Genomic DNA, 25396 nt, shown 5'->3' with positions numbered 1-25396 from the left:
AGATCCTCAAATGGATCAGACTACTATTGTACTGCCATTAAGTATATAAATGTAAATAAACTAATAGTGCCTGCTCACACTTACTTTGCTGAATATTTGAACTAAGATTCATTATTTGAGTTTATTTTCATAGAAGTAATTTTGCCAGTTGCATGCGAATTCTGGGTGCATGCATACAAGATAAATGTGTTTACTACATATTCTATCCGCTGTGCTTTATTTCACTCACTAGGTTATCGATGTCCCTCCTAATTAATAATCCTAACTAGTTTAGTGCCAAGAACAAACTTGGAAATATGGTATTTGGTCCCCTCATCCAAATTGTTGATACAGAATGCAAATTGTTGTGGCCAAGCATTGATCCCTGCAATACTCTACTATTCACAGCTTGCTAATTTAAGAAAGCTGCTGATTCCCACTCATTGCTTTCTGTCAACAAATCTTAATCCATTCCAGTATATTACCCCTAATACCATGTGCTCAACCTCTCAAAGTCCAACACTATCCCATCGTGAATGGTGGAATTGGGTAAAGCTGGCCACCAGGGCTCTTGTGAAGCTGTACAAGCCAATCCCCTGTTCAGAAACATTGATGGACTTCAACCCAGACCATTGACTTTGTGAGAAGAGGCTCCTTATCGAGTGAACACACAAAGCAGTGTAGAGAAAGTCATCAGGATCCTGCACAGCCAACAACTCTTTTGCTGCCAAAGTTTGTATTTACCTTGGGTATCTGGAATGTGAGAATCATGTACCATATAGGAAAATCCACCATCATAGCAAATGAGATGAAAAGGTACAGTCAGTTCTTGGATTGAGTGAGACAAGATGGATGTCATCTGGAGAGACCCAACTGACAGTTGGGTTAAATATCATCTCAGTAAGTAAATAAAAAATTGAGAAATGGGATTGCTGGAATTGCTCAGAATAATTAGGCCATGCAGCTTGAAGTGCCAAAAGGGCGTACTCCAGGGCTGTATACCAATAAATAAATACATACATATTCAGGCCATCAGAGCAATGATGCACCACGTACAGAGGGTGCAGCCTTCACAATGACATTAGATGCATGTAGAGCCATGAGATTGCGGGGGAAGCCATCAGTTCCAGAATCGTCACTGCTAGCTTTAAAACAAAACACAAGATAACTGCTCAAGTTATCCAATGTAACACACCACCAAATAATGCTAATGAAAAAAACAAAGATGAATTCTACACGTACTCAGTGGAGTCATCAGCAGAGAGAAGGAAAAAGACCTGACTATTCTCATGGGAGATTTTAAATGCCAAAATAGGTAGGGATAATGCAAGATACAAACAGGTCATGGGGAAACACGGTCTCAGAAAAATGAATGAAAATGGGGAATGATTTGTTGAAACTTGAGTTAACTTCAAGCTAGTTATTGGAGGAAGCTTACTCCCACACAAGTAAATACACAAGGCAACATGGATGTCACCAAACAAAGTAACAGGGAACCAGATCGACCGCATATGCATCTCAAAGAAGTTTTGAAGATCGCTCCATGATGTAAGAGTGAAACATGGTGCAGATTAAGGATCAGACCAACATCTTCCAATTGCCAAAGTACAGATGAAGCTAAAAAGAAGCTACACACCACCCAACCAGCGACTGAAGTACAATGTCAGGCACCTGAAAGGCAAAGGGACAGCTCAGAGATTTGCCTTCACACTTTTCTACAGGTCCCAGGCACTTGAGAACCTTGATATTGAAGACAAGTGAACCACTTTCAAAAGGCAATAAATGAAACTTGTAAGGAAGTGCTGGGAAAAAGGACATTTGAGCATAAGGAGTGGATTACACCAGGAATAGTGAAAACCATCAACAAAAGGAGAACACTGAAACAAAAATGCAGTAGAAGCAGAACTAGAAATGAGAAAGTGGAGGCACAAAGAGAATTTGACAGAGAACACACGGAAGTAAAGTGAAACATTAAGAGGAACAGGAGAGAGTCCATCAACACCTTTGCATCCTAAGCAGAAGCCTCAGCAAATGGGAATATGAAAGAACTATACGAAACTGCCAAGAAACCAGCTGGCAAATTCACCCAGATCAACACTAAATGAAGGACAAAAATGGAGATCTCTTAACTGAAAAAAAAACATCTCCAACATTGGGCACAGCCAGGATCAACAAGGCCAGAATAGTTTTCAACACCTTGAAGAAAGTATGGAAGTCCTGAGTCATACCAAGGAAAAACAAAATCAGAATCTTCAACTCAGATGTTAAAACAGTACTCCTAAATGGCTCTGAAACCAGAACAACAAAGACACAACAGAAACTGCAGGCGTTTATTAATCAGTACCTGAGAAGGATTCTAAACATCAGATGGACTGACAAAGTTCCCAACCAAACACTGTGGGAAAACACCAACCAGGAATCCATCAAGATACTAATGCACAAATGGAAATAGAGGTGGATTGGTATATATTGAGGAAGCCAACCAGTAACATCACCAGGCAAACATTAAAATGGAATCCTTAAGGAAAGAAAAAAAAGGGACATCCAAAGAACACATGGAAGAGAAACATGGAGGCTGAAATTAGACGATGGGGGCTCCCTTGGTCTACCCTCAAGAAACTGGCTCAGAAGAGAGGGCAATGGAGATGGAAGATCATCGATAGCTTAGCGTCTCCCCTTCACTGAGGGCCGAAGAAAAAGACCATGTGCTCTGGCATTGTAAACCAACTTCAGTAAGCCCCCATTTTCTATCTCCCTTTCTTAAATAATTTATTCCCCCCAAGGATTTTCACTATAGTCCTTATGTGAGTACGTACTCCAGTTACAATGCGTCTCCCCTTCAAAAGATTCAGTCTAGTGGTTGCTAATGCATACCAGCTTTTGGTAATGTAGGTTTGTTTTAACTAGTGTCAATCACATTTTTTCCCACTGTTAGTGTTGAGTGTATTCTATCTACAAACTCTAAACTTGGGACTCAACACCTCCCTCTAAACTGACTTCCTGACCAACAGACCACAATAAGTAAGGACATTAGCAACATCACCACTACGACTATTCTCAATACAGGTACCCCATAATGGCCTTGTCCTTCACTCCCATCCTACCCCCTATACAATCACAACTGTGTAGCTAGATTCTACTCCAATCCAGTCTACAATCTGCAGATGATAACTCCATAGGGGGCTGTATCTCAGATCATGATGGGTAACAGGAGAACAATAGAGACCCTAGTGACATAGTATCATGATAATAACCATTCCCTTAAAGTCAGCAAAACAGAAGAACTAGCCACTAACTTCCAGAATGGTGTGGTGCACAAGCTCCTGTTTACATCAATGGTGCTGAGGTTAAGAGACTTGAAGACTTCAAATTTTTAAGGAGTGAACATCACCAATAGCCTGTCCTGGGCCAACTACCTTGATGGCAGAGCCAAGAAAGCTCACAACACTTCTAAGTCCTCAGGAGCTAAAAATTGTTGCTATGTCCCCTTTGACTTTCATCAGTCAATAATGATGCACCACAGATGCCATCTGATGCAGAAGCATCACAGCTTGGTATGGCAACAGCTCTGCCCTTGACTGCAAGAAACTGCAGAGTTGTGGGTACAGCTCTACACATCACCAAAACCTACTCCACTCCCCCCCCCCCCATGGAGTCCATCTACACTTCTGTTTTAGTAAAGCAGCCTTATTATAGCAACCAGCATAATCAAAGATCACACCTTCCCTGGACATTCTCTCTTCTAACCCTCCCATTGGGTAGAAGATGCAAAAGCCTGAAACTATGTATCATCAGGCTCAAAGACAGTTCTATCCCACTATTGAATGGTCCCGTAGTATGATGAGATGGACCCTTGACCTCACAAGTTCTGTTGAGATCTTGCATCTTATTGTCTATCTACACTGCGCTTTCACTATACTGAAATATAATAATGTATATATATAATAATATAAAATTACAAATAGTAATAATGAACCAGCAATACTGCAATTATGATGAGCAGGAATTATGAAATGTGCATGCCAACTGGATTTCACTGAATAGGTGAAAGTTATATTCCAATCCCAAACCAGATTTTAGTTACCTCAATATTTGGCCCAAAAATCAACCAGAAGAGAAATAGAACAGCAAAAGAGAGATCAAAGCCAAATCAGCCAAGGAGGGAAATGGATATTATCTATGCAATTGGTTCATTGTTCCTTCTTGTTTACTGTGAATATTATTAAGGAATTATACTGGAATTCACTTAAGAGAGGAGCTCCAAGATACAGGAAATATCCAGAAACATAATAGAAGGCTGATAGTCAAAATGTCTAATACAAGGGAGCATGCACTGAATGTGATGGGGAGAGCTCAAAGAAGATGTGTGGGGCATCTGTCTCCCCTCCCTGGACATTAAGTCCAAATCAAGCTGAAAATATTTAGATAGGCAGAGCAGACTTGATGGGCCAAATGCCCTAATTCTGCTCCTATGTCTTATGGTCTTATATCATGAAAATCCTCATTTAGATTACAGCATTGTCTTGTTCTGGGAGGGCACTTTCATTCTGGTGACTGCTTAATTGAATAAAATCTTTTCTAGCCTGATAACAATGACATAAGAAAACAGGCTCTTAACTGTACATTGATCACCAAATTTAAAGAATTTATAAGATATACAATAGGAGAAATGGAAGACTATGATAAGTGATCATTACCTTTTTCAATAGTAACAACAGTGAATTTCCACCTGAAAAATAAGCTCCTTTATTAAAACATTCAATGTTTAACCAGGATAAAAATCAACTTTTATACTGCTCAGATTTAAAGGAACAGTATACTTGAATATACTAAATTTGTTATGACTGAATTATGTTGCTTAAATTCTGCAATACTTTTAGACCAATATTCTAACAATAAACTCAAAGCCAGATTGAATACTAAAATCCCTCAACTATTGTAACACTCCCACATGTTCAAGTAATCATTTGAGCATGTATATCCCAGTGAATCTGAATCACAGCAATAAATAGCCAAGAATGGGAATGACTACTCTTATCATTAACCTCATCATCGGTGCAGTTTGTAGCACCTTCAGGATGCAATGCAGCAGTTTCTTTGATGACATCTCCATTGTTCTTATCTGTATTCAGTATTTACAATGTGCAGTCAAACCAAGAAATTTAATGTGATAAGTAATTGAACTGGAATTATGTTTTGTTTATTAGCATAATATAAGCATTTTAAATCTTTTCTAATATTTGAGGAAATAGCAAATAGCAACTGAACCATATTAACCACAAGTGAAGTGCCAGGGTACTGGATGGTGGCTAATGTTGTGCCTTCATTTAAGAAGGGCTGCAAAGAAAAATCTGCACTAGAATGCCTGACATCTATGATAGGTAAGTTACTGGACAGAATTCTGATAGATAAGATTTTCATGCATTTCAAGAGATGGAGGTTATTTAGAGATAGTCAGCCTGCTTTTGTGCATGAGAGATCATGTCTCATGAATTTGAGGTTTTTGAAGAAATAACCAACCAAGTTGATGAGGCCAAGTTAATAGATGTAGTCTGGACTTCAATAACGCCATTGATAAAGCTCTGCATGGTAGGCTGCTATGGAAGTTACACTGCACAGGATCCAGGGAGAGACAGCAGCAATTGGCTTGGTGGTAGGAAGCAGACAGTGATTGTGGAAAGTTGTCTTTCATACTGGAAGCCTGTGACAGGTATTTCAGGGTAGTTGATAGGCCCATTATTATTTGTCATTTATATTAATAATTTGTGTGAGAACGTACAAGGCATGTTTAGTAGATCTGCAGATGACACTAAAATAGATAGTGTGGTAGGCAGTGAAGATGGTTGTCAAGAATTGCAGTGGGAACTTGATCAGCTGGGTAAATGGACTGAGGAATAGCAAATGAATTTTAATTCAGTTAAGTGTGAAATAGAACATTCTTGGAAGACAAATGAGGATACAACTTTCAGAGTGAACAATTGGGCTCTGAGTGCTGTAGAACAGAGGGATATGGGAGTACATGGCTCCCTGAAAGTGGAATCACAGGTAGACAGGGTGGTGATTGTCATATATTTAATATTTCGGTAATATTGTAAATATATCGTTTGACTAAACATTTTTGTTGTTTATGTATGGATTTATTGTGTATGTCCGCAATAAATCTCAGGGTTGCATACAGTGAAATACATGTACTTTGATAATAAATTTACTTTGCACTTTGAATTTTATTTTCAAATCAAAAGTTAGCAGAAAGTTTACATCAGAATTTCCTTGTTCTTTTTCCAGGAAGACATTCCAAACATCTATAGTCACTTCTATGGTATTACTCACAAATTCTCACCAAAGGAAGCAGTCTCTCTACTTGCTAATATTGTTTCTCTCTTCACGGCCAATCTGTATTGGCATAGCCTGTCAGTCAGGCTGCAATATTCACCTACTAAGTTCAAGAAAGCATAGCTTGAAATTTAGTTAGGAAGCTACAAAAATGGTGCAACCTACTTTATATTGTTTGCACTGTTGTAACTATGTGGTTTTGTGCAGATCTTGTAGTTTAGTTTTTAGTCTTGTTTGTCTGGTGGGTTTGGAGCTCCTTTCCAGGAAACACACTAAGATGGTAGAGCGATATTAATACACAGCAGCCTCTCCAGACTCTGGTTTGGGGATTGCCAAATGTTATGTGGATTTTTTGGTGTAGTCTATTTTGTCATGTGCTTTGTTGATATCATTCTGGAGGAAAGTTGTCTCATTTTTTAACTGCATTGCATTTATGGTTTTTAAATGACAATAAACTGAATCTGAATATTTCTTGTAATGAAAACCATGAAAACAAAAATAACTAAAGTTCCAGAGTACAGCTAGATAGGAAGGTACAGGATTTAGACCCAGTGACAATGAAGGACTGACAATATAATGCCAAGTGATAGCAGTGTGCAACTTGGATCAGAACTGGCAGATTATGCTCCTCTTTGTGGTAGAGGTCACAGGTTTTGCTGGTACCGTCAAGGCAGCCTTAGAGCGTTACTGCAACATATTTTGTAGATAGAACACATTGCAATCACTGTGCCGAGCAGGGGCTCCAAATCTAGTTTAGGCCATGGACCCCTACCATTAAACAAGGGCTCTACAGACCCCCAAGTTGGGAACCCCTAGCATAGATAGAGAGAATATTTATCATGAATGATGGAATGCAAAATAGGCTGTGTTGTCCTGGAAAGTACTGAACATCTTAGGAGTTGTTGGATCTGCTATCATCATGGTAGGTGCAGATACTTCTTCATATTCCTCAATTGTACTTTGTAGATGGAAAAACCCTGATGTGTCAGGAGATGCTGATTTTCTCTTGTAGTTATGGTATACATATGGTTAGTTGAATTTAAGAAACTGCAAGGATAAGAAGACCTTGATGAGAGTTATTTACAGACCTTCAAACAATAGCCAGGATGTGGTCTACAAATTACAGCAGGAGATAGAAAAGCAGGTCAAAAGGGCAATGTTATATTAGTTATGAAGGATTTCAATATGCAAATAGATTGGGAAGATCAAGTTGATATTAGATCCCAAGAGAGAGAACTTGTGGAGTACCTCCGATGGGTTTTTTGGAGCAGCTTGTGGTTGAGCCCATTAGGGGATCAGCTTTTCGAGATTGGTTGTTGTGTAAAGAACCAGAGCTTATGGTCATGGAATCCTTAGGAATCAGTGGTCATAATATGATAGAATTCATCCTGCAATTTTGAAGGGAGAAGCTAAAGTCAGATGTACCAGTGTTATAGTGGAGTAAAGGGAATTACAGAGGCATGATAGAGGAGGCAGCCAAAGCTGATTGGAAGGGGACACTAGCAGGATGATGGCACAGCAGCAATGGCTGTAGTTTCTGGGAGCAAATCAGAAAGCACAGGAGAATGCATTCCAAAGAAGAAGAAATATTCTAAAGGGAGGATGACCCAACATGGCTGACAAAGGAAGTCAAGGCCAACATAAAAGCAAAAGAGAGGGTATATAATAAGAGCAAAAATTAGTAGGAAATTAGAGGGTTGGCAAATTTTAAAAAACCATAAGGGGAGAAAAGATGAAATATGAAGCTAAGCTAACCAATAATATCAAAAATGATCCTCTTAGTTTTTTCAAATATATAAAGAGTATAAGAGGTAAGAGTAGATATTGGACTGCTGGAAAATGATGCTGGAGACTTAGTAATAGGGAACAGGGAAATGACAGTCAAACTGATTAAATGTTTTACATCACTCTTCACTGTGGAAGACACTACTAGTATGACAGAAGTTCAAGAGTGTCAAGGGGCAAAAGTGAGTGCAATTGCTACTACTAGGGAGATAGTGCTTGGGAAACTGGAAGGTCTGAAAGTAGATAAGTCACCTGTACCTGATGGATTACAACCCAGGATTCTAAAAGAGGTAGCTGAAGAGATTGTGGAAGCATTGGTAATGATCTTTCAAGAATCAATAGACTCTGGCATGGTTTGGAGGGCTGGAAAATTGCAAATGTCACTCCAAACTTCAAGAAGGGAGGCAGACACAAAAGAAAGGAAATTATAGGCCAGTTAGCCTGACCTCAGCAGTTGGGAAGATGTTGGAGTTGATTGTTAAGAATGTGGTTTCAGGGTACTAGGAGGTACATGATAAAATAGGCCAAAGTCAGCATGGTTTCAACCATAAAATAGAAAGTAGGAGAGACAAAGAATAATAGGATTTTCAGAAAGCTTTTGACAAGGTGCCACACATGAGGCTGCTAAACAAGAGCCAAGGTATTGCAGGAAAAATACTATCATGGATACAGCATTGCCTCTTGCCAATCAGCCAATGAGTAGAAATAAAGGGATCCTTTTCAGACTAGCTGCTGATGACTGGTGGTTTTCCACAGGGGTCTGTGTTGATACCACTTCTTCTTACATTGAATGTCAATGATTTGGATGATGAAATTAATAGCTTTGTGGCCAAGTTTGCAAACAATACAAAGATAGGTGGAGGAGCAGGTAGTGTTCAGGAAGCAGAGAGGCTATAGAAGGACTTAGACAGAATAGGAGAATGAGAAAATTAGTGGCAGATGGAATACAGTGCTGAGAAGTGCATAGTCATGCACTTTGGTAAAGAATAAAAGCATAGACTATTTTCTAAACAGGGAAAATATTCAAAAACCTGAGGTGCAAAGGGATTTGAGAGTCTTTGTGCTGGATTCCCTAAAGGCTAATCTACAAGTTGAATTGCTGATGTGGAAAGCAAATGCAATGTTAACATTCATTTCAAGAGAACTAGAATGTAAAAGCAGGGATGTAATGCAGAGGCTGTATAAGGCACTGGTGAGGCCTCATTTGAAGTATTGAGAGCAGTTTTGGGCTCTTTACTTAAGAAAGGATGTGCTGATATTGGAGCAGGTTCAGAGGATGTTCACAAGAATGTTTCTGAAAATGAAAGGGTTATCATATGAAAAACGATTGAAGGCTCTGGGCCTTACCTTGCTGGGATTTAGAAGAATGAGGGGGATATCACTGAAGCCTATCAAATGTCGAAAGGCCTATTTAAAGTGGATGTGAAGAGGATGTTTCCTTTGATAGGGGAGTCTAGGACAAGAGGGCAAAGCCTCAAAATAGAGGAACCTCCATTTAAAACAAAGATGAGGAAGAATTTCTTTCACCAATCGGTGGAATTCATTGCTACAAGCGGCTGTGGAGGTCAGGTGACTGGGTACATTTAAAACAGAAGTTGATTAGTCAAGGTGTGAAAGGTTATGGGCAGAAAGCAGGAGAATGGGGTTAAAAGGGAAATGGATCAGTCATGATGAAAAGGCAGAGCAGACTCAATGGGCTGAACAGCCTAACTCTGCTCCATATATCTTATGGTCTTAACTGAGTATTGGGTCAATGGTGACACTCCCCCCCCCCCCATATTATTGGCAGGGTATTCAGCAATGGCAATATTTTGATCATTAGGAATTCTTGTTGTAGATGGTCACTTACTGGCATATTCATGGCACAAATCTCACTTGCTAATTATCAACACTTGCCTGAACACTGTCTAGACACAGATCCCTAGAATTAATAAGAAAATGACTCTGCTCTTCTTGTTGAATGTTAGGTGTTGCTGTTTTCGTAGACTCACACATAATGGAAACAGGTCATTCAGCCCATTGTCAACTTTAAATCTATCAGTTTTTATTCTCCCCTTATTACCATCATTTCCAACCCACAACCCCACCTGCGTAGATTACTACACAGTAGAATCTATTTTTTTAAACCCATCTAAGCCTACCGACCTACACATTTTTGACAGCTGGAAGAAAACCAAACCACCCAGAGAAAACCTATATTATCACAAGGAAAATATGCAAACTTCACACAAATATGTCTGGAGGTCAGGAATGAACCCAGGTCATTGGAGCTGTGTGAGAGGAACTCTACTAAAACCACCACTGTGCTGCCCTAAGATCAAGAAATGTGCAGCATTGACGTTCACATGAATAACACAGGTCATTCCATTTCTGTGGCTCTGTAATTGAATTTCAATCCAAGTTTTTAAATCTCAAGAGAGGCATGCAACTGTAGAATCCTACATATGGATTACCACACCACTAACTCAGTAGCACTGTTAATCCTACTCTATGTTTGGGTGATGGAGAAATCTTTGGACAGACATAGTGACACACAAAATGCTGGAGGAAGTCAGAGGATAAGATAGCATCTATTGAAGGGAATAGACAATCTACATTTTCTTCGCAACCTATCTTTGAGACTGGAAAGAATGAGGGGAGATAGTTATCAGAAGTTAGAGAAATAGATGTTTATGTCATCAGACTGGAGACTACCAAGGTGGAATATGATATGTTGTTCCTCTAACATGTATCTGGCCTCAACTTGGCAGCAGAGGAGGCCCTGGACTAATACATCAGTGTGGGATTGGAAAGTGGGGGATCTTGACTATTAATAGCAGAGTAGTGAAGGTGCCCACACATTCCTCTCCCTGGTTCCCCTCCCCATTTCTTTCCCTTCATTCCGTGGTCCACTGTCCTTTCCTATTAGATTCCATTATCAGCCCTTTGCCACTTCCATCTATCACTTCCTCCTCCTGCCTATCTTTCCCAATAACCTGGATTCACCTATAGCTCTTGCTCCAATCCCCAGCCTCCCTCTTGCACTGGCTATTTCCTCTTGTTCTTTCCAGTCCTGAAGAAAGGTCATGACCCAAAACTTCTACTGTCCATTTCTCTTCACACTGGTGTGGCTTCACTCATTTGAGTTTCTCTAACATTTTATGTGTTGCGCCAGATTCTCAGCATCTACATTCTCTTGGGTCTCCATCTGGCCAAAAATTCTCTGCAAGCCCTTTTTAATCAAACCTGAGCACCATGAGAACAGCTTGCTGTTCTATAGAAGATGTAAATAGTACAATGAAATGTAAATAGAAACTAATGGATTTACTCTGCAGTTGCAAAGCCTTCCTATTCAATGCTTTAACTGCAATTTAAGCATTAACCTTCGTCATTGAACACAGCATAATGTGAGGTTTGGTGACTGAAATTGACAAGCCTTTCTGCAATGGAAAAGCTAAGTTCTAGCCTCTGCATTAAACTATAAATCAAAGTCAAAAAGACTTTCTCCATCCCACTGGGCACAACCTGTAAATTTTCAGGTAGACTTTCCATTTCCCCAAGCATTGCATCATCTGCAGCAAGTGGTGGCTGCTCAAGGAACTCAAGCTTAGGGGAGAGTTACCAGGACACTGTTTCAGAAAGCAGTCATACCCATTAGATTAATTACTTCAAATTTGGTCTGTGGCCAGTGTCAAGACTGTGTGACTGCAAGTGAGGCAGACAGGGGGATCCAAGATATAGTACTGGAGGAGACTCAGCCCTTTAGCCTGTCCAAAAGGTTTGAGATTGTTGCTCCCTGTGAGGATGAAAGTGGGATCTGAAGGAAGGATGAGCAACAGAACCCTTGCACTGTAGTTCAGAAAGCCATTCAAGAGTGGGGAGAGAAGAGGAATGTAGTTGTAATTGGATTAGCATAGTCATGGTAAAAGGCACAATTCTCTATCACAAGAATCGAAAGTCCCAAAGGCTGCGTTGTCTACATGGTGCCCAAATTCAGGACATCTCATCTGACCTGCAGAGGAATTAGAATGGGAGGAGAAAAATCCAATTGTCGTGATCCACAAAGTTAGGTAAAGAGACAGGCAGTGTTGAGGAAGCAGGGAGTCTGCAGAAGAATGGGCAAAGAAATAGTAAATGGAATATAGCATAGGGAATTGTATGTTATTGCATTTTGGTAGAAGGAATAAAGGTATAAATTATTTTCTAAACAGGAAGCAAATTTAGAAATCAGAATCCCAACGGACTTGGGATTCCTAATGCAGGGTTTCCTAAAGGTTAACTTGCGGGTTAATTTGGTAATATGGAAAGCAACTGCAATGTTAGCATTCATTTCAAGAGAACTAAAATGTAAAAAGCAAGAATGTAATATTGAAACTTTATAAGGCGTTGGTCAGACTGCATCTGGAGTATTGTGAACAGTTTTTGAGCTAAAGGATCATTCCTGTAAACTCCTTCTTGGAGAGTACACAGAAGGTTCATGAGAATGATCCCAGGATTAACAGGGTTAACGTATCAGGATTATTTAATGGCTCTGGTTCTGTACTCACTAGAGTTTAGAAAAATGAGGTAGGGCTGATCTCATTGAAACCTATTGAATATTGAAAGGCCTGGCGTGGGTAAGTCTAGAACCTGAGGGCAGAGCCTTAGACTATAAGGACATCACTTTAGAACAGAGATGAGGAGGAATATCTTTAGTCAGGGGGTGGTGAATCTTTGGAATTCATTGCCACAGGTGGCTATGGAGGCCAAGTAATTGGGTATATTTAAAGCAGAGATTAATAGGTTCTTGATTAGTATGGGTGTTAAAGGTTATGGGGAGAAGGTAGGAGAAGAGAGGGGCAGAGATCTCCAGAGAGAAATTTATAAATTAGGAACCAGGCAACTGAAGGCAGGGTCCTTGGATTGTCAAACGGTAAAATATAGAGCATGCAAAAAGCCAGGTCAGTGGCATGAACACATGGTTCTGGTTATCTAGCAATTAGGAAGGATGTCATTAAGTTGAAAAGAGTGCAGGAAATAGCCAAAGGATACTGGGACTGGAAGGCTTGAGTTACAAGGAGCGACTGGATGGGTTGGGGCTTCTTTCCATGGAGTGTATGAGGCTTAGGGTAACCTTATAAAGGTTTATAAAATCATGAAGGATGGGAGGTTCTAAAGCTAAAGAGCACAGCTTAAAGGTGAGTGGGATAGATTTAAAAGAGATCTAAGGGGAAACTTTATTACGCTGAAGATGCTTTTTTATGGAATGCGCTGCTAGAGAAAGCTGTACAAAGCATGAAATTACAATAATTGAAAGCCATCTAGCCAGGTCACATGGATAGGGAAAATTTAGAGGACATGGGCCAAATGCTGGCAAATGGGATGGTGAAGAGTACATCTTGGTCAAAAGGTACAGGTTGGGCCAAAGGGCCTGTTTCTCTGCTGTATCACTATGAATGCAGTTGAGAAGGATAAAAAATCAGTCATGATCAACTGGTGGAACAGATTCGAAGGGGCAAATGGCCTTGTCTCTCCCCAACCCCATGTCTTATGTTCTGATGATTATGATAACCTTTGAAATTATCATGTAAGTCAGCCTGTGTGGAAAAGCTGACTTTTATGTCTGCTATCATTTATCTTATTTCAGCAAACCCCCACACATACCCTATTCACCATCCAAAGACTAATACTTCACTAACCTTGCAGTACTGTTTCCTGAGGAATTAATTCATCTTCAAGGTTAACTCCTTCTGTTCCATTTGAGCTCATCATCACAGTCACAAACTGTCTAAACTGCAAGAGGTGCTTAAGAAGCCCTATAGTAATATGAAAAACAGATTTTATTAAGGGTTTCTGATTTTGATTTTAATTATGAATTCTGGTCCAATCACCGATTTTAAATATTACCTTAATGCTTATTTATTTCTATCACACCATTTCAAAAACTTCAACCTCTTATTAACCCTCCCTATCATCATAATTGGGTGAGATATTAGCCACGCTGAACCAAAGAGAAGCCCACAGTTTCAATCTAGACACTCTCAGAAAGGGATCTGCAAAAGCAGGTGAAAGAAAAGCACAAACTACATCCAGTGGCCACTTTATTCAATAAACCTGTACACCTGCTTGTTAATGCAAATATCTAATCAGCCAATCTTGTGGCAACAACTCAAACCATAAAAGCATGCAGATGTGGTCAAAAAGTTCAGTTGTTGTTCAGCCCAAACATCAGAATGGGGAAGAAATGTGATCTAAGTGACTTTGATTGTAGAATGGTTGTTGAAGTTAGACAGGTATCATGGAGACTGGAACAATTAGCATAGAGACATATTCATGATGGCTATGTTATAAATAATTAAGGTAAAGAGGAAGGATCAGGGAATTAAGGGAAGAGATCAAGGAGACATATTCTTTAAGAGCTTCTGCAAAGAGAGAGCATGGGCAGGGGTAAAAATAAGAAACAAAAGATGGTCAATGACTTCATCACAGGCCTTGAATGAAATAATTCTTCTACCCACAAACTACCATGTAAAACACTTACTTTATGGATCCACTCTTTTTCACCTCCTTTTATTTTCCAAAAGTTAAATAAAATGCCAAATAAAAACTTAAAATGGAGGAATAGATGCTCATTAAAAGGTTGACATGTGTCTGACATACAATCTAATGAAGAGACACAAACACATCTCTAATAAAGCTTTGCAACTTCACCCCCTACCTCATTTACCCCTTTGCAAAAAAGCTGAAGTGACCAAATTGGAATTGGGACTTTTTAAAATCTTAGCCAAGGTCAGTTTGACAACACCCCAATATCTGCAACTTCTAGACTAGACCACCACTTCAAGTTATATATCATTTTGACTTAGAAGTATATTACCAGACCTTTACTGTCACTAGATCTAAATTTTGGAATCCCCTCCCTAAAAGCATTATAGTAACAGCTTTACCAGAGGACTGCAGTTGTTCAAGACAGCTGCTTACCACTATCTTCTCAAGAGTAATTAGAAATGAATTGGATTGGAAAGTAACAACCAGACCAAAAAAGAGTAAAAAATTTATCATTTGACCCAATCCCAATAATTACTAGATACTTCATGGAAGCACATTCCTAAATTACACAACCACATACTAACTCAATGAGAAGTGTGCTACCAACAAACTATGACTAACTATCTCAAGGAAGGTAAAAGAAAGGTAATTAAATTTACTCTGAAGAAACTAATTATTAGGTTAATATCACCATATTTCATTGTAAATTATTATATTTTAAAAGTGATCAAAGGAAACTTCTAACTGAAAACAATAACATTAATGTCATTAAAACTAATAATCAAAACAAATTTTAGAACTAAAATATCACACAGAAAATACATTTCAAACTTACCAAGAGAGTTTATTTGCAGTTCTTTGGTCTGTGCTGCCTCCATGACTGATATGATGAGTTTGCAAAGTCTCTCACTGAAGTACAAGGAGAGCTTCTCAACAATAGGAGGATAACTATACATTGCACAGAAAATATAGCACACTGATGCTCTCACTGCTTCATCGGGGTAAACCAGTGCCATCTCCATATGCTTCAGCAGCATTGCTTGTAAATGAAAAAAATTACAAAAATGTGCTTAAACTACTGCAACAATATTTCAATACAATTTTAGCTAAATCTTCCTTACATTGAATTACAAAATTGTCTAACTACACCAGTATTTATGTTCTAAAAGCCTCCTTCAAGCTTACTTCATTTCACCCTGTCAACGCATTTTCTATTTGAAAATCTAAAAACAACTGCTCATGTTCAAAATCTAAATTAAAACAAAATGCTGGAAATACTCTATAGGTCAGGACTAAAATGTTGGAAGGAAACAATTATTGTTTCAGGTTGAAGACCAATCATCAGAATGTCAAACCCTTCAATATTAAACATTAACTTTGTTTCTCTTCTCACAGATTTCCAGAGCTTTCTACTTTTGTTTTCTCACTTTTACAATTCTGATAAAGGGTCAGTGGTTCTGAAGCATTACTGTTTATCTCTGCACAGATGCTATCTGACCTGATGAGTGCTTCCAGCATTTTCTATTTTTTATTTCAGACTTCCAGCATCTGTATTTGTTTATTTTAATATAAGAGGAATGAATCAGATTTCAAAAATGCTTTGTCATTTTGTTCCATTTAGATTGCTGAAAAAAAAGCAATCTAAGAGGAGGGAAAATAAAAAATGCAGTAGATGCATTATACTAGGATATCCTAAATGCACTTCATAAATTACTATGCAGAGGACATGACTAAGGTCAGAACATGAAGTCAATGGGGAAAGTAGTGGAACAAAGAGCTAGAGATGAAGCAAGCTTTTCTGACAACTATAAAACATTCAATATAAAGTCCGTGGGTATCAAGTTTGGATTCAAACATTGAACAAAGTAAAATAGCTGTTGTGAATGAATCCAGCACCCAGGACCTTTCTATGTAACAGAGTTCTAGCTGAAACACCATCAAGTTGCTTCATCATTGACAAGATGGCTGTTTCATAGATAGAATCGACTATTTGGAAAGAAGGACCAGAGAATTCAGTAAGCAACAACATACATTAGTCTTCTGGAGCCCAAACAATTCTCTTGCCAACTACAAAATACTTGTAATTTAGGCCTTTTGTTAGCTCTTCAGCTGTACCGAAGATTAAGCTAAACAAAGCCTTCCAAGTGTAGCTCACTGTCTGTCCAATTTGAGTCAGAATCATATGAGTCTTTGTATTCAGATTGTTTATTGTCATTTAGAAACCACAAATGCAATGCAGTTAAAAAAATGAGACAACATTCCTCCAGAATGATATCACAAATCCATATGACAAAACAGACTGCACTATAAAATCCACATAACATTTGGCAATCCCCAATCCAGAGTCCGGAGAGGCTGCTGTGTCTTAATATCATGCTACCGTCTTAGCGCATTCCCCGGAAAGGAGCTCCAAATCCACCAGACAAATAAGACCAAAAACTAAAGCTACAAGAACTGCACAAAACCACATAGTTACAACAGTGCAAACAATAGCATAATTGATAAAAAAACAGACTATGGGCACAGTAAAAATAGTCCAAAGATGTTAAAGGACTATAAGTTCAAAAGAAATCACCACACAGTTTCCACAAGTCCCCAGGATCCTGACAGACCCGCCATCCCACGCCGGCGGCAGAAGGGAATACCCCGCTATGGACTTCCACGGCGCCGCCCGACTCAGCCTCACAGATGCAGCACACACTGAAAGCAACCTGACTGCAGCAGACTCCAAGTCCATCGAACCTCCGAGCCGACGACCATCCCCTCCGGCACAGCTTCTCCGAGTACCATCCTCTGCCGAGCGTATAAAGACGGCCCCGCCAACGGTCATCGGCAACGCAACCCCAAGGACTGGGGGCCTGTTCTTCCCAGCAGAGTCCCAGACCTCACAGCAGCAGCAGCAATGAAGAAGGTCTTCCTGGAGATTTCCGGATGTTCCTCCATGCTCCCACGTCCATTTTCAATCAATTATGATTGCGCACAGCACCCCACTTCACAAATAACAGATAATCAGCTCCGGAGTGGCCGCTGCAAGCTGTGTCGCGCCGCCATCTTGGACTAATACTGACTTGTATGCTAAATACCTACTCCGTGAAACTGGTGGTCATAGCAGATATCTTGGAAAATTAAAATCTTCCCTACAGTGCTTCTATAATCAGCTAAACTAAAAGTCTGTTCAGCTTTAACTTCATTCTAAGTTATTTTTGAGAATTTTTTTTCATAATTCACTTATTGGTTAAAAAGTCTAAACGGTATTAATGGATCAGCCCACTCTAGGTGAATTGTGAGCATTTTTGGGTCCCTTATATAAGAAAAGATGTGCTGGCATTGGAGAGGATCCAGAAGAGGTTCATGATTCTAGGAATGAATGGGTTAAGATACAAGGAGCATTTGACGGCTCTGGACTTGCACTTGCTAGAGTTTAGAAGAATGAGGGGGGGATCTCATTGAAACCCATCGAATATTAAAAGACCTAGATAGAGTTGATGTGGAGAAGACATTTCCTATAGTTGGAGAGGCTAGCACCAGAGGGCACAGCCTCAGAATAGAGGGACACCACTTTAGAACAGAGATGAGGAATTTATTTAGCCAAAGGCTATTGAATCTGTGAAATTCATTGCCAAATCATTGGGTATACTTAAAACAGAGGTTGATAAGTTCTTGATTAGTAAGGGTAGTGAAGGGTTTTGGGGAGAAGGCAGGAGAATTGGGTTGAGAGGGATAATAAATCAGCCACAATGACATGGTGGAGCAGACTCAATGGACCAAGTGGTCTAATTCTGCTCTCACGTCTTATGGTCTGAAAGGGTCTGGTTGTTCTAGTAAGCTCCGCTTTTTCATGTGAACATTAAATAAGATACAACAAGCGAAACTATAGAATTCTCTGTCTAAGAATGACACAATATATGGTAGACTAGAAGAATGTTGCTTTTCCTTTCCTATCATATCATCTTGTTATTTGCATTTCTCCAAATACTTACAATATTTGTGGATCAATTTCTCTGCAAGGAATGGGATAATGAGCAACAATTTCCCCAACAGCATAAATATTGGCAAGCTCTTCCTCATACTGCTTTTGTCTGATAACTGCAAAAGAGATAAATAAGATACCAACAAAATGATCCACACATACAGTAGCAAGATAAATAAACAAGGAATACAACAATATGTTAATTGGGCCAGAAGTCTTTGAAGCTATCAATTTGTAGATCTGTTCTGACAATGATACAAGGATGGATAATATCCAATCACCAGTTATCTATTTTTCAGAAATGCTAGTAATACAGCATCTGGCTCACATGCTGCTTCCCATGGACCTCTAAAATTCACTGGGGCCGTTTCCCATATTGCCTTTTGAAACATCGGGTTTGCTGTAACATTAACATAAAATGTATTAAAGTGCAATTATTAAAAGTGCATTAGTCCAGAAAGCTAGCCAGTCCAGCACCAAACTCCAAAGGATGCTGGAGTACTACAGTTTTCTTAAATGATTGAGAGATAGCTGTCCCACAGCACAATGGGTACAAATATTTTGAACTGATAGAGCAAGGCAAGTAAGTACTAAAGTTCAAGGTGAAGCAGGGTAGTAATTTCTGGATTGTTACCTGTGCCACGCGCCAGTGAGGATAGAAACAGGATGCTTTGGCAGATAAATGCGTAGCTGAGAAGCTGGTGTAGGGGGCAGAGCTTCAGGTTTTTGGATCATTGGGATCTTCTGGGGGAGGCAAGACCTGTTCAACAGTGACAGGTTGCACCTGAACCTGAGGGGGACCAATATTCTTGCAGGCAGGTTTGTTAAAGCTGTTGGTGAGAGTTTAAACTAATTTGGCAGGGGGGTGGGAACCAGTATGAAGGGACTCAGAATAGGAAAGATGATAAAAAAAAAGTAAAGATAGCATGCAGTCATACTGTCAGAAAGGGCAAGCAGGTGATGGCAGTTAATTGCAGCCAACAGGCTGAGTATCAAATCATTGGGGATACAGAATCAGAAAGGATATCAAATACGGTATTCAAGGTGTTGTATCTAAATGTGTGCAGTATAAGAAATAAGGTGGATGATCTTGTTGCACTATTACAGATTGCCAGGTATGATGTTGTGGCCATCATTGAATTGTAGCTGATGAATGGTTATAGTTCGGAGCTTAATGTTCAAGGTTACACATAATATCAGAGGGACAAGAAGATAGGCAGAGGGGGCATCAAATCAGTAGAAAGATGTGACATAGGATTGGAAGATGTTGAATCCTTGTGAGTTGAGTTAAGGAACTGCAAGGGTAAAAGGACTTTGATGGCAGTTATGAGGCCTCGCATATACAGGCCTCTCCACGGTGGAGGTGGACCACAGATTACAACAGGAAATAGAAAAGATGAGTCAAAAGGGCAATGTTATGATAGTCATGGGAGAATTAGGCATGCAGGTCGATTGGGAAAATCAGGTTGGTAATGGATCTCAAGAGAGTGAGTATGTTGAATGCCTATGAGATAGTTTTTTAGAGCAGTTTGTCATTAAGCCTACCAGGGGATCAGCTATACTGGATTGGGTATTATGTAATGAATCAAAGGCGATTAGGTAGCTTAAGGTTAAAAAAAAACCCTTAGGAACCAGTGATCACAATATGATTGAGTTCAACTTGAAATTTGATAGGGAGAAAGTAAAGTCTGATGTAGCAGTATTTCAATGGAGTAAGGGAAATTACAGCGGTATGAGAGAGAAGTTGGCCACAGTAAATTGGAAGGAACTGCTGGCAGGGATGTCAGCAGAGCAGCAATGGCACGAGTTTCTGGGAAAAATAAGGAAGGTTCAGGACATATGTATTCCAAAAATGAAGAAATACTCAAATGGTAAAATAGTACAACCATGGCTGACAAGTCAAAGCTATTGTAATAGCACAAGAAAAGGCATACAACAAAGCAAAAATTAGTGGGAAGTCAGAGGATTGGGAAAAACCTACAGAGAGCGACTAAAAAAAATCATTAAAAGGGAAAAGATGAAATATGAAAGCAAGCCAGCAAATAACATCAAAGTGGATAGTAAAAGTTTTTTCAAGTATGTTAAAAATAAAAGACAAATGAGAGTGGATATAGGATCACTAGAAAATGAGGTAGGAGAAATAATAACAGGGGACAAGGAGATGACTGATGAACTAAATGAGTGTTTTGCATTTCTCTTCACTGTGAAAGACACCACTTGTGATCCCGGATATTTGTACCCATTCTGTTTCAACTATTAAAAGAAAATAAAAAACAGAACCATCTACAAACAGTTTGGGCTTTTCTATGGTCCTATCACCTGCATTAGTGCAATTTCTAAAATTATAAACTCTTCAGCAAAGCAGATAGGAATTGCATTTACAACTAATTATTATCATCATTATGAAAATACTGTAATATCTATCCATGGAACTACTGACCTGTTTTTGACATTGATCCAACACACAGCATACAACCTCATCTGATTTAAATTCTCCCATAAGAACTGTAAATACTGAAAAAAAAAACACATTTGCTCTGTTGGTTAGAACTGTAAAAGATCTGCTCCGTCAATCATTCATATATTCTTACATCAATTTCCTTGTGTTTGCTTCTTACATCAATGGCTGTTTTTGTATGGCAACTCAAGAATACTAGTGTATTTCAAAAGCAATATAATTAGGGGAAGAATAAAATTTATGTTTCATTGTTCAAAAATATGGTGGTTTGGCAACTGGTTCACTAAATGCTGACTCTTACACTCCCTTTAATACACTTGGAGCTTTGTTCCTGCCTTTAAGCTCATTGGGGCTCTGGTTCCCCACACTCCATTAAAAATAATCTGGTTCTGTTTCTGTTTCCTTAAAAATTGTTGGGTTCACTGGAAAATATTTTATACTACTGCTGTTTAACATTTGAAAAAAGAAATGAATTAAAAGAAAGAATAACATCAAATAATCCAGAAATTCTGCCAGTTCAGCCCTACGAATTAAGTTTTATTGTACAAACTTCATCAAAATAAATGAAAATAGCTTGATAAATAACTAATTTAGAAACTGACCTGGAAATTCTCTTTATTCTGCAATGTTTATTTTGAACATTATGCAAATAAATTTGAGCTTACAATTGAAAGTAAACTTTGTATAAAAATTATCTAATTTTTACCTAATTGTATTTTCTTGTAAAAAAAATGTATAATTTATGTTTATGTTTTTCTTGTGAACGCTGCTCACATGATGCTATCTGCTTTAGGCGCTGCTATAAGTAAGATTCTTATTGCAGCTATGCACACTACATGTACTTCAGTATATAACAATAAAAGAGATCAAACTAGTTTTCCTGGTCTTCATAGTTGGATAAAACTTTGGTTAGGCCACACTGAGTACTGTATGCCATTCTGGTTGCCTGTTTATGAGAAGGAAGTAGAAGCTTTGGAGACAGTACAGAAGAGATCTATCAGGATGTTTATGATATTATGGATGGGGTGAATAAAATCTATTTCCCAGAAAAGAAAATCTGGAGTGCACAGGTTGAAGCTGAGTATGGGAAAGTTTAAAGGAGATATGCAGGGTAAGTTTCACTTACACACAGAGAATGATGGTGCCTGGAACATGCTGCCAGAAGTGGTTATAGAAGCAGATACAACAGTAGCATTTCAAAGGGTTTTAGATAGGCACATGATCACACAGAGCTTGAAGTGATAAGGATCATAAGCAGCCAGAACATATTAGTTTAATTCTGCATCATATTCAACACAGACATCATGGACTGAAGGGCTGTACTGTGCTATGTTCACACATACAGTCACAACAGACATTTCCAACTGTGCTCCTGGATTTCCACTACCAATAATCTCTCCACCTACTCCCAAAATCTGTAACCTTCTTGGTTACCTTTCTTCTGCTAGTTCCACAACAAAAATAAAGAATTCCACTGATGGACAGTATTGAGCCAAACTAGTCTGAGTTCAATCACAAACAAGAGAAAACCTGCAGATGCTGGAAATCCAAGCAACACACACAAAATGCTGGATGAACTCACCAGGCCAGGCAGTATCTATGGAAAAGATTACAGTCAATGTTTAGGGCCAAGACTCTTCATCAGGACTGGATAAAAAGATGAGGAGCCAGAGTAAGGTTGAATTCCCCTCCCCACTTTCTTACTGACTCATCTGTTTTCCCTGTCTTGATGAACGGTCTCAGCCTGAAATGTCAACCATGCTCTTTTCCATAGATGTTGCCTGGCCTGCTAAGTTCCTCCAGCATTTTGAGTGTGTTGCATGTGTAGCCTGAGTCCCATGCTTTAATATATCTTTTTGAGTGTCACAGAAGTTATAGATCTCTTTCCTTACTAAATTACAGGAGGTCATGAAGCAAGCTATCAGGGAAAATCCAGAGAGAATCTCCTATCTAATTGTGTATTAATACATAATTGAGTATTAATACACAATTAGAGTCAGGACAACATGGTAAGCATTCTTCAGTGGCTCTCAGTGCAGTATTTATCAAATATTCTTTAGAGGTACAAGGGAATGCAAGATTCCTCTGGTCAAAGGGGCACCAAGCAGTGCTGTCCATTGATGATGTGGCTCAGACTTGGCTGAGTTTTTTAAGGTTTCTTGGCATTTGTTGGAAACAGTGCAGAGACATAGGGTTTGGGGTCAGGGATGAGGGGTAGTTAAAGGTCAGGGACAATAAATTAAGAGTCTGGGCAGGAAAACAAGTCCAGATTGAAGTGCTCTGTGGTTGAACTTCAGCGATCCTGAAGTTTCTGTTGCAGGCACTGAGGAGACTGATCCCAGTATGGTGAACTACATATACCTGTCTGGACACGGCCCTTGCTGACTGCTCCTGTGGCTACTCCCACGGACCCTGGTATAAAGGCGATTGGGGACACCGCCCCGGCCTCAGTCTCCAGGATGCAGTGTGGTGGTCAATTACTGCTTGTTCTTTCTCCCAGCCAATAAAAGGCTATATCTCGCCTCACGTCTCCAAGAGTTATTGATGGTGCATCAATTTTATTGGCTGGAAGTTTTAAAACATGGAAAGCATTTTATGTCCAGAAAAATTAGACCTTGATCCTCAAGACTCAGAAGGAACTCTTGCCTTTGAACTCTGGCTTGCATGCTTCCAATCATACTTGGAGGAGGTTCGTGTGACTGAGCCTGCTATTATGCACAGAATCCTCCTTTCGAGGGTCAGCCCCAAAGTTTACTCACTTATCATGGACCTGCCGACCTACCAAGGGGCACTGGACACCCTCAAAAGACAGTACCTGCGGCCGGTGAACACCGTCTATGCAAGACATCGCTTAGCGACCCGGCGAGTCGAGCGCCGAATTTCTCCAAGCCCTACAGACACTCGTGCAAACTTGCGACTGCAAAGGACTGACGGCGGAACAACATGCGGAGCTGCTAGTATGAGACGCCTTCATTACGGGGATCAGGTCAGTGTACATGCGCCAGCGGCTCCTGGAAAATGCCAATCTTACCTTATGCTCAGCAATCGAGACGGCCAACACGCTGGAGGCTGCTCTGCACAATGCTGACACTGTACAGCCGTGCGATCCCCTGCCGGTTCTGTGGTCAACGCAGACCCCACCACCCATGAGCTGCCAGTCCACCCACCGCCGCTGCCAGTCGCGGGTCCACGAATTCCCCGAAACCGACCACAGCTGCTGCCAGTCACAAGTCCACGCAGTGTTACTTCTGCTGACTCGAAAAGCACCCCCGAAAACACTGCCCAGCCTGAGAAGCGACCTGCTCCCGCTGCGGGAAGAAGGGCCATTTTGCCAAGGTCTGTAAGTCTGAACCACGAGCGGGGTCGGGCAGTGCTGCATGTGAGGCATGGGGGCTGCCATCTTGCCTGCCCACCTCGTGCGAGACATGGGGGTGGCCATTTTTGTTGGCGCCACCTTGCCCTGCCCCCGACCTACCGGTGCTTACTGGGCACCAAGACGGCGGTTCAACTCTGGCCTCCATAACCCTCGACCAAAGCGCCCCACACCAGCTTGCAAGGTCAATGATGGACATCTTGGTGGAGGGGCACAGGACTAGCTGCCTGTTTGACACGGACAGCACTGAGAGTTTTATTCACCCGGACACGGTGCAACGCTGCGGACTCGTGACACGGCCGGTAAGCCAGAGGGTCACCATGGCTTCTGGGTCGCATTACACAGACATCCGGGTGGGTTGTGTAGCGACATTGGTGGTGCAGGGCACAGAATATTGGAACTTTGTGCTTCTGGTCAAGCCTCAACTGTGCGTGCCTGTGCTATTGGGGCTGGACTTCCAGAGCCACCTCGAAAGTGTGACTATGGCATATGACGGGCCCCTCCCACCACTCACTGTCAGGAATCCTCAGTTTTGTGGGACTTCGTCATATACCCCGCTACTGAACACATACACACACACCAACCCACACATCCCACCCAGCACCATGCCAACAGCTGCGCTACTGACACCACTTGCGGCTTCTCCACCCTCAAGATCCCTCCCCCACCGCTGTTCGCCAACCTGACCCCCGACTGTAAACCTGTGGCAACTAAAAGCAGGAGGTACAGCGCAGGGGACAGGGCCTTCATTCAGTCGGAGGTGCAGCGGCTGCTCAGGGAGGGGATCATTGAGCCAAGCACAAGTCTTTGGAGGGCCCAGGTGGTTGTTGTTCAGACCGGGCAGAAAAATAGGATGGTTGTGGACTATAGCCAGACCATCAATAGGTTCTCGCAGCTTGACGGGTACCCACTACCCCACATCGCGGATATGGTCAACCAGATAGCTCAGTACAAGGTGTACTCAACAATAGATCTGAAATCCGCTTATCAC

General features: G+C 40.4%; 1 protein-coding gene across 1 annotated transcript in view; it reads right to left on the bottom strand.

Annotated features, from left to right (window-relative positions):
- LOC132382739 (meiosis inhibitor protein 1-like) overlaps positions 1 to 25396 on the bottom strand; it is a 184750-nt gene that overhangs the window by 128958 nt on the left and 30396 nt on the right. The window contains exons 5-9 of the mRNA XM_059953189.1: positions 21015 to 21088; positions 18585 to 18690; positions 15440 to 15643; positions 13755 to 13871; positions 4677 to 4708 (exon numbers count right to left, since the gene is read on the bottom strand). Of these exons, the coding sequence (XP_059809172.1) occupies positions 4677 to 4708; positions 13755 to 13871; positions 15440 to 15643; positions 18585 to 18690; positions 21015 to 21088 (533 nt within the window). The remainder of the gene's footprint in view (positions 1 to 4676; positions 4709 to 13754; positions 13872 to 15439; positions 15644 to 18584; positions 18691 to 21014; positions 21089 to 25396) is intronic.

The sequence above is a fragment of the Hypanus sabinus genome, chromosome 29, assembly GCF_030144855.1.
Source record: "Hypanus sabinus isolate sHypSab1 chromosome 29, sHypSab1.hap1, whole genome shotgun sequence".
Lineage (NCBI taxonomy): Eukaryota > Metazoa > Chordata > Chondrichthyes > Myliobatiformes > Dasyatidae > Hypanus > Hypanus sabinus.
The sequence above is the reverse complement of the archived record's forward strand: the minus strand, read 5'-3'. Positions and strand labels throughout refer to the sequence as shown.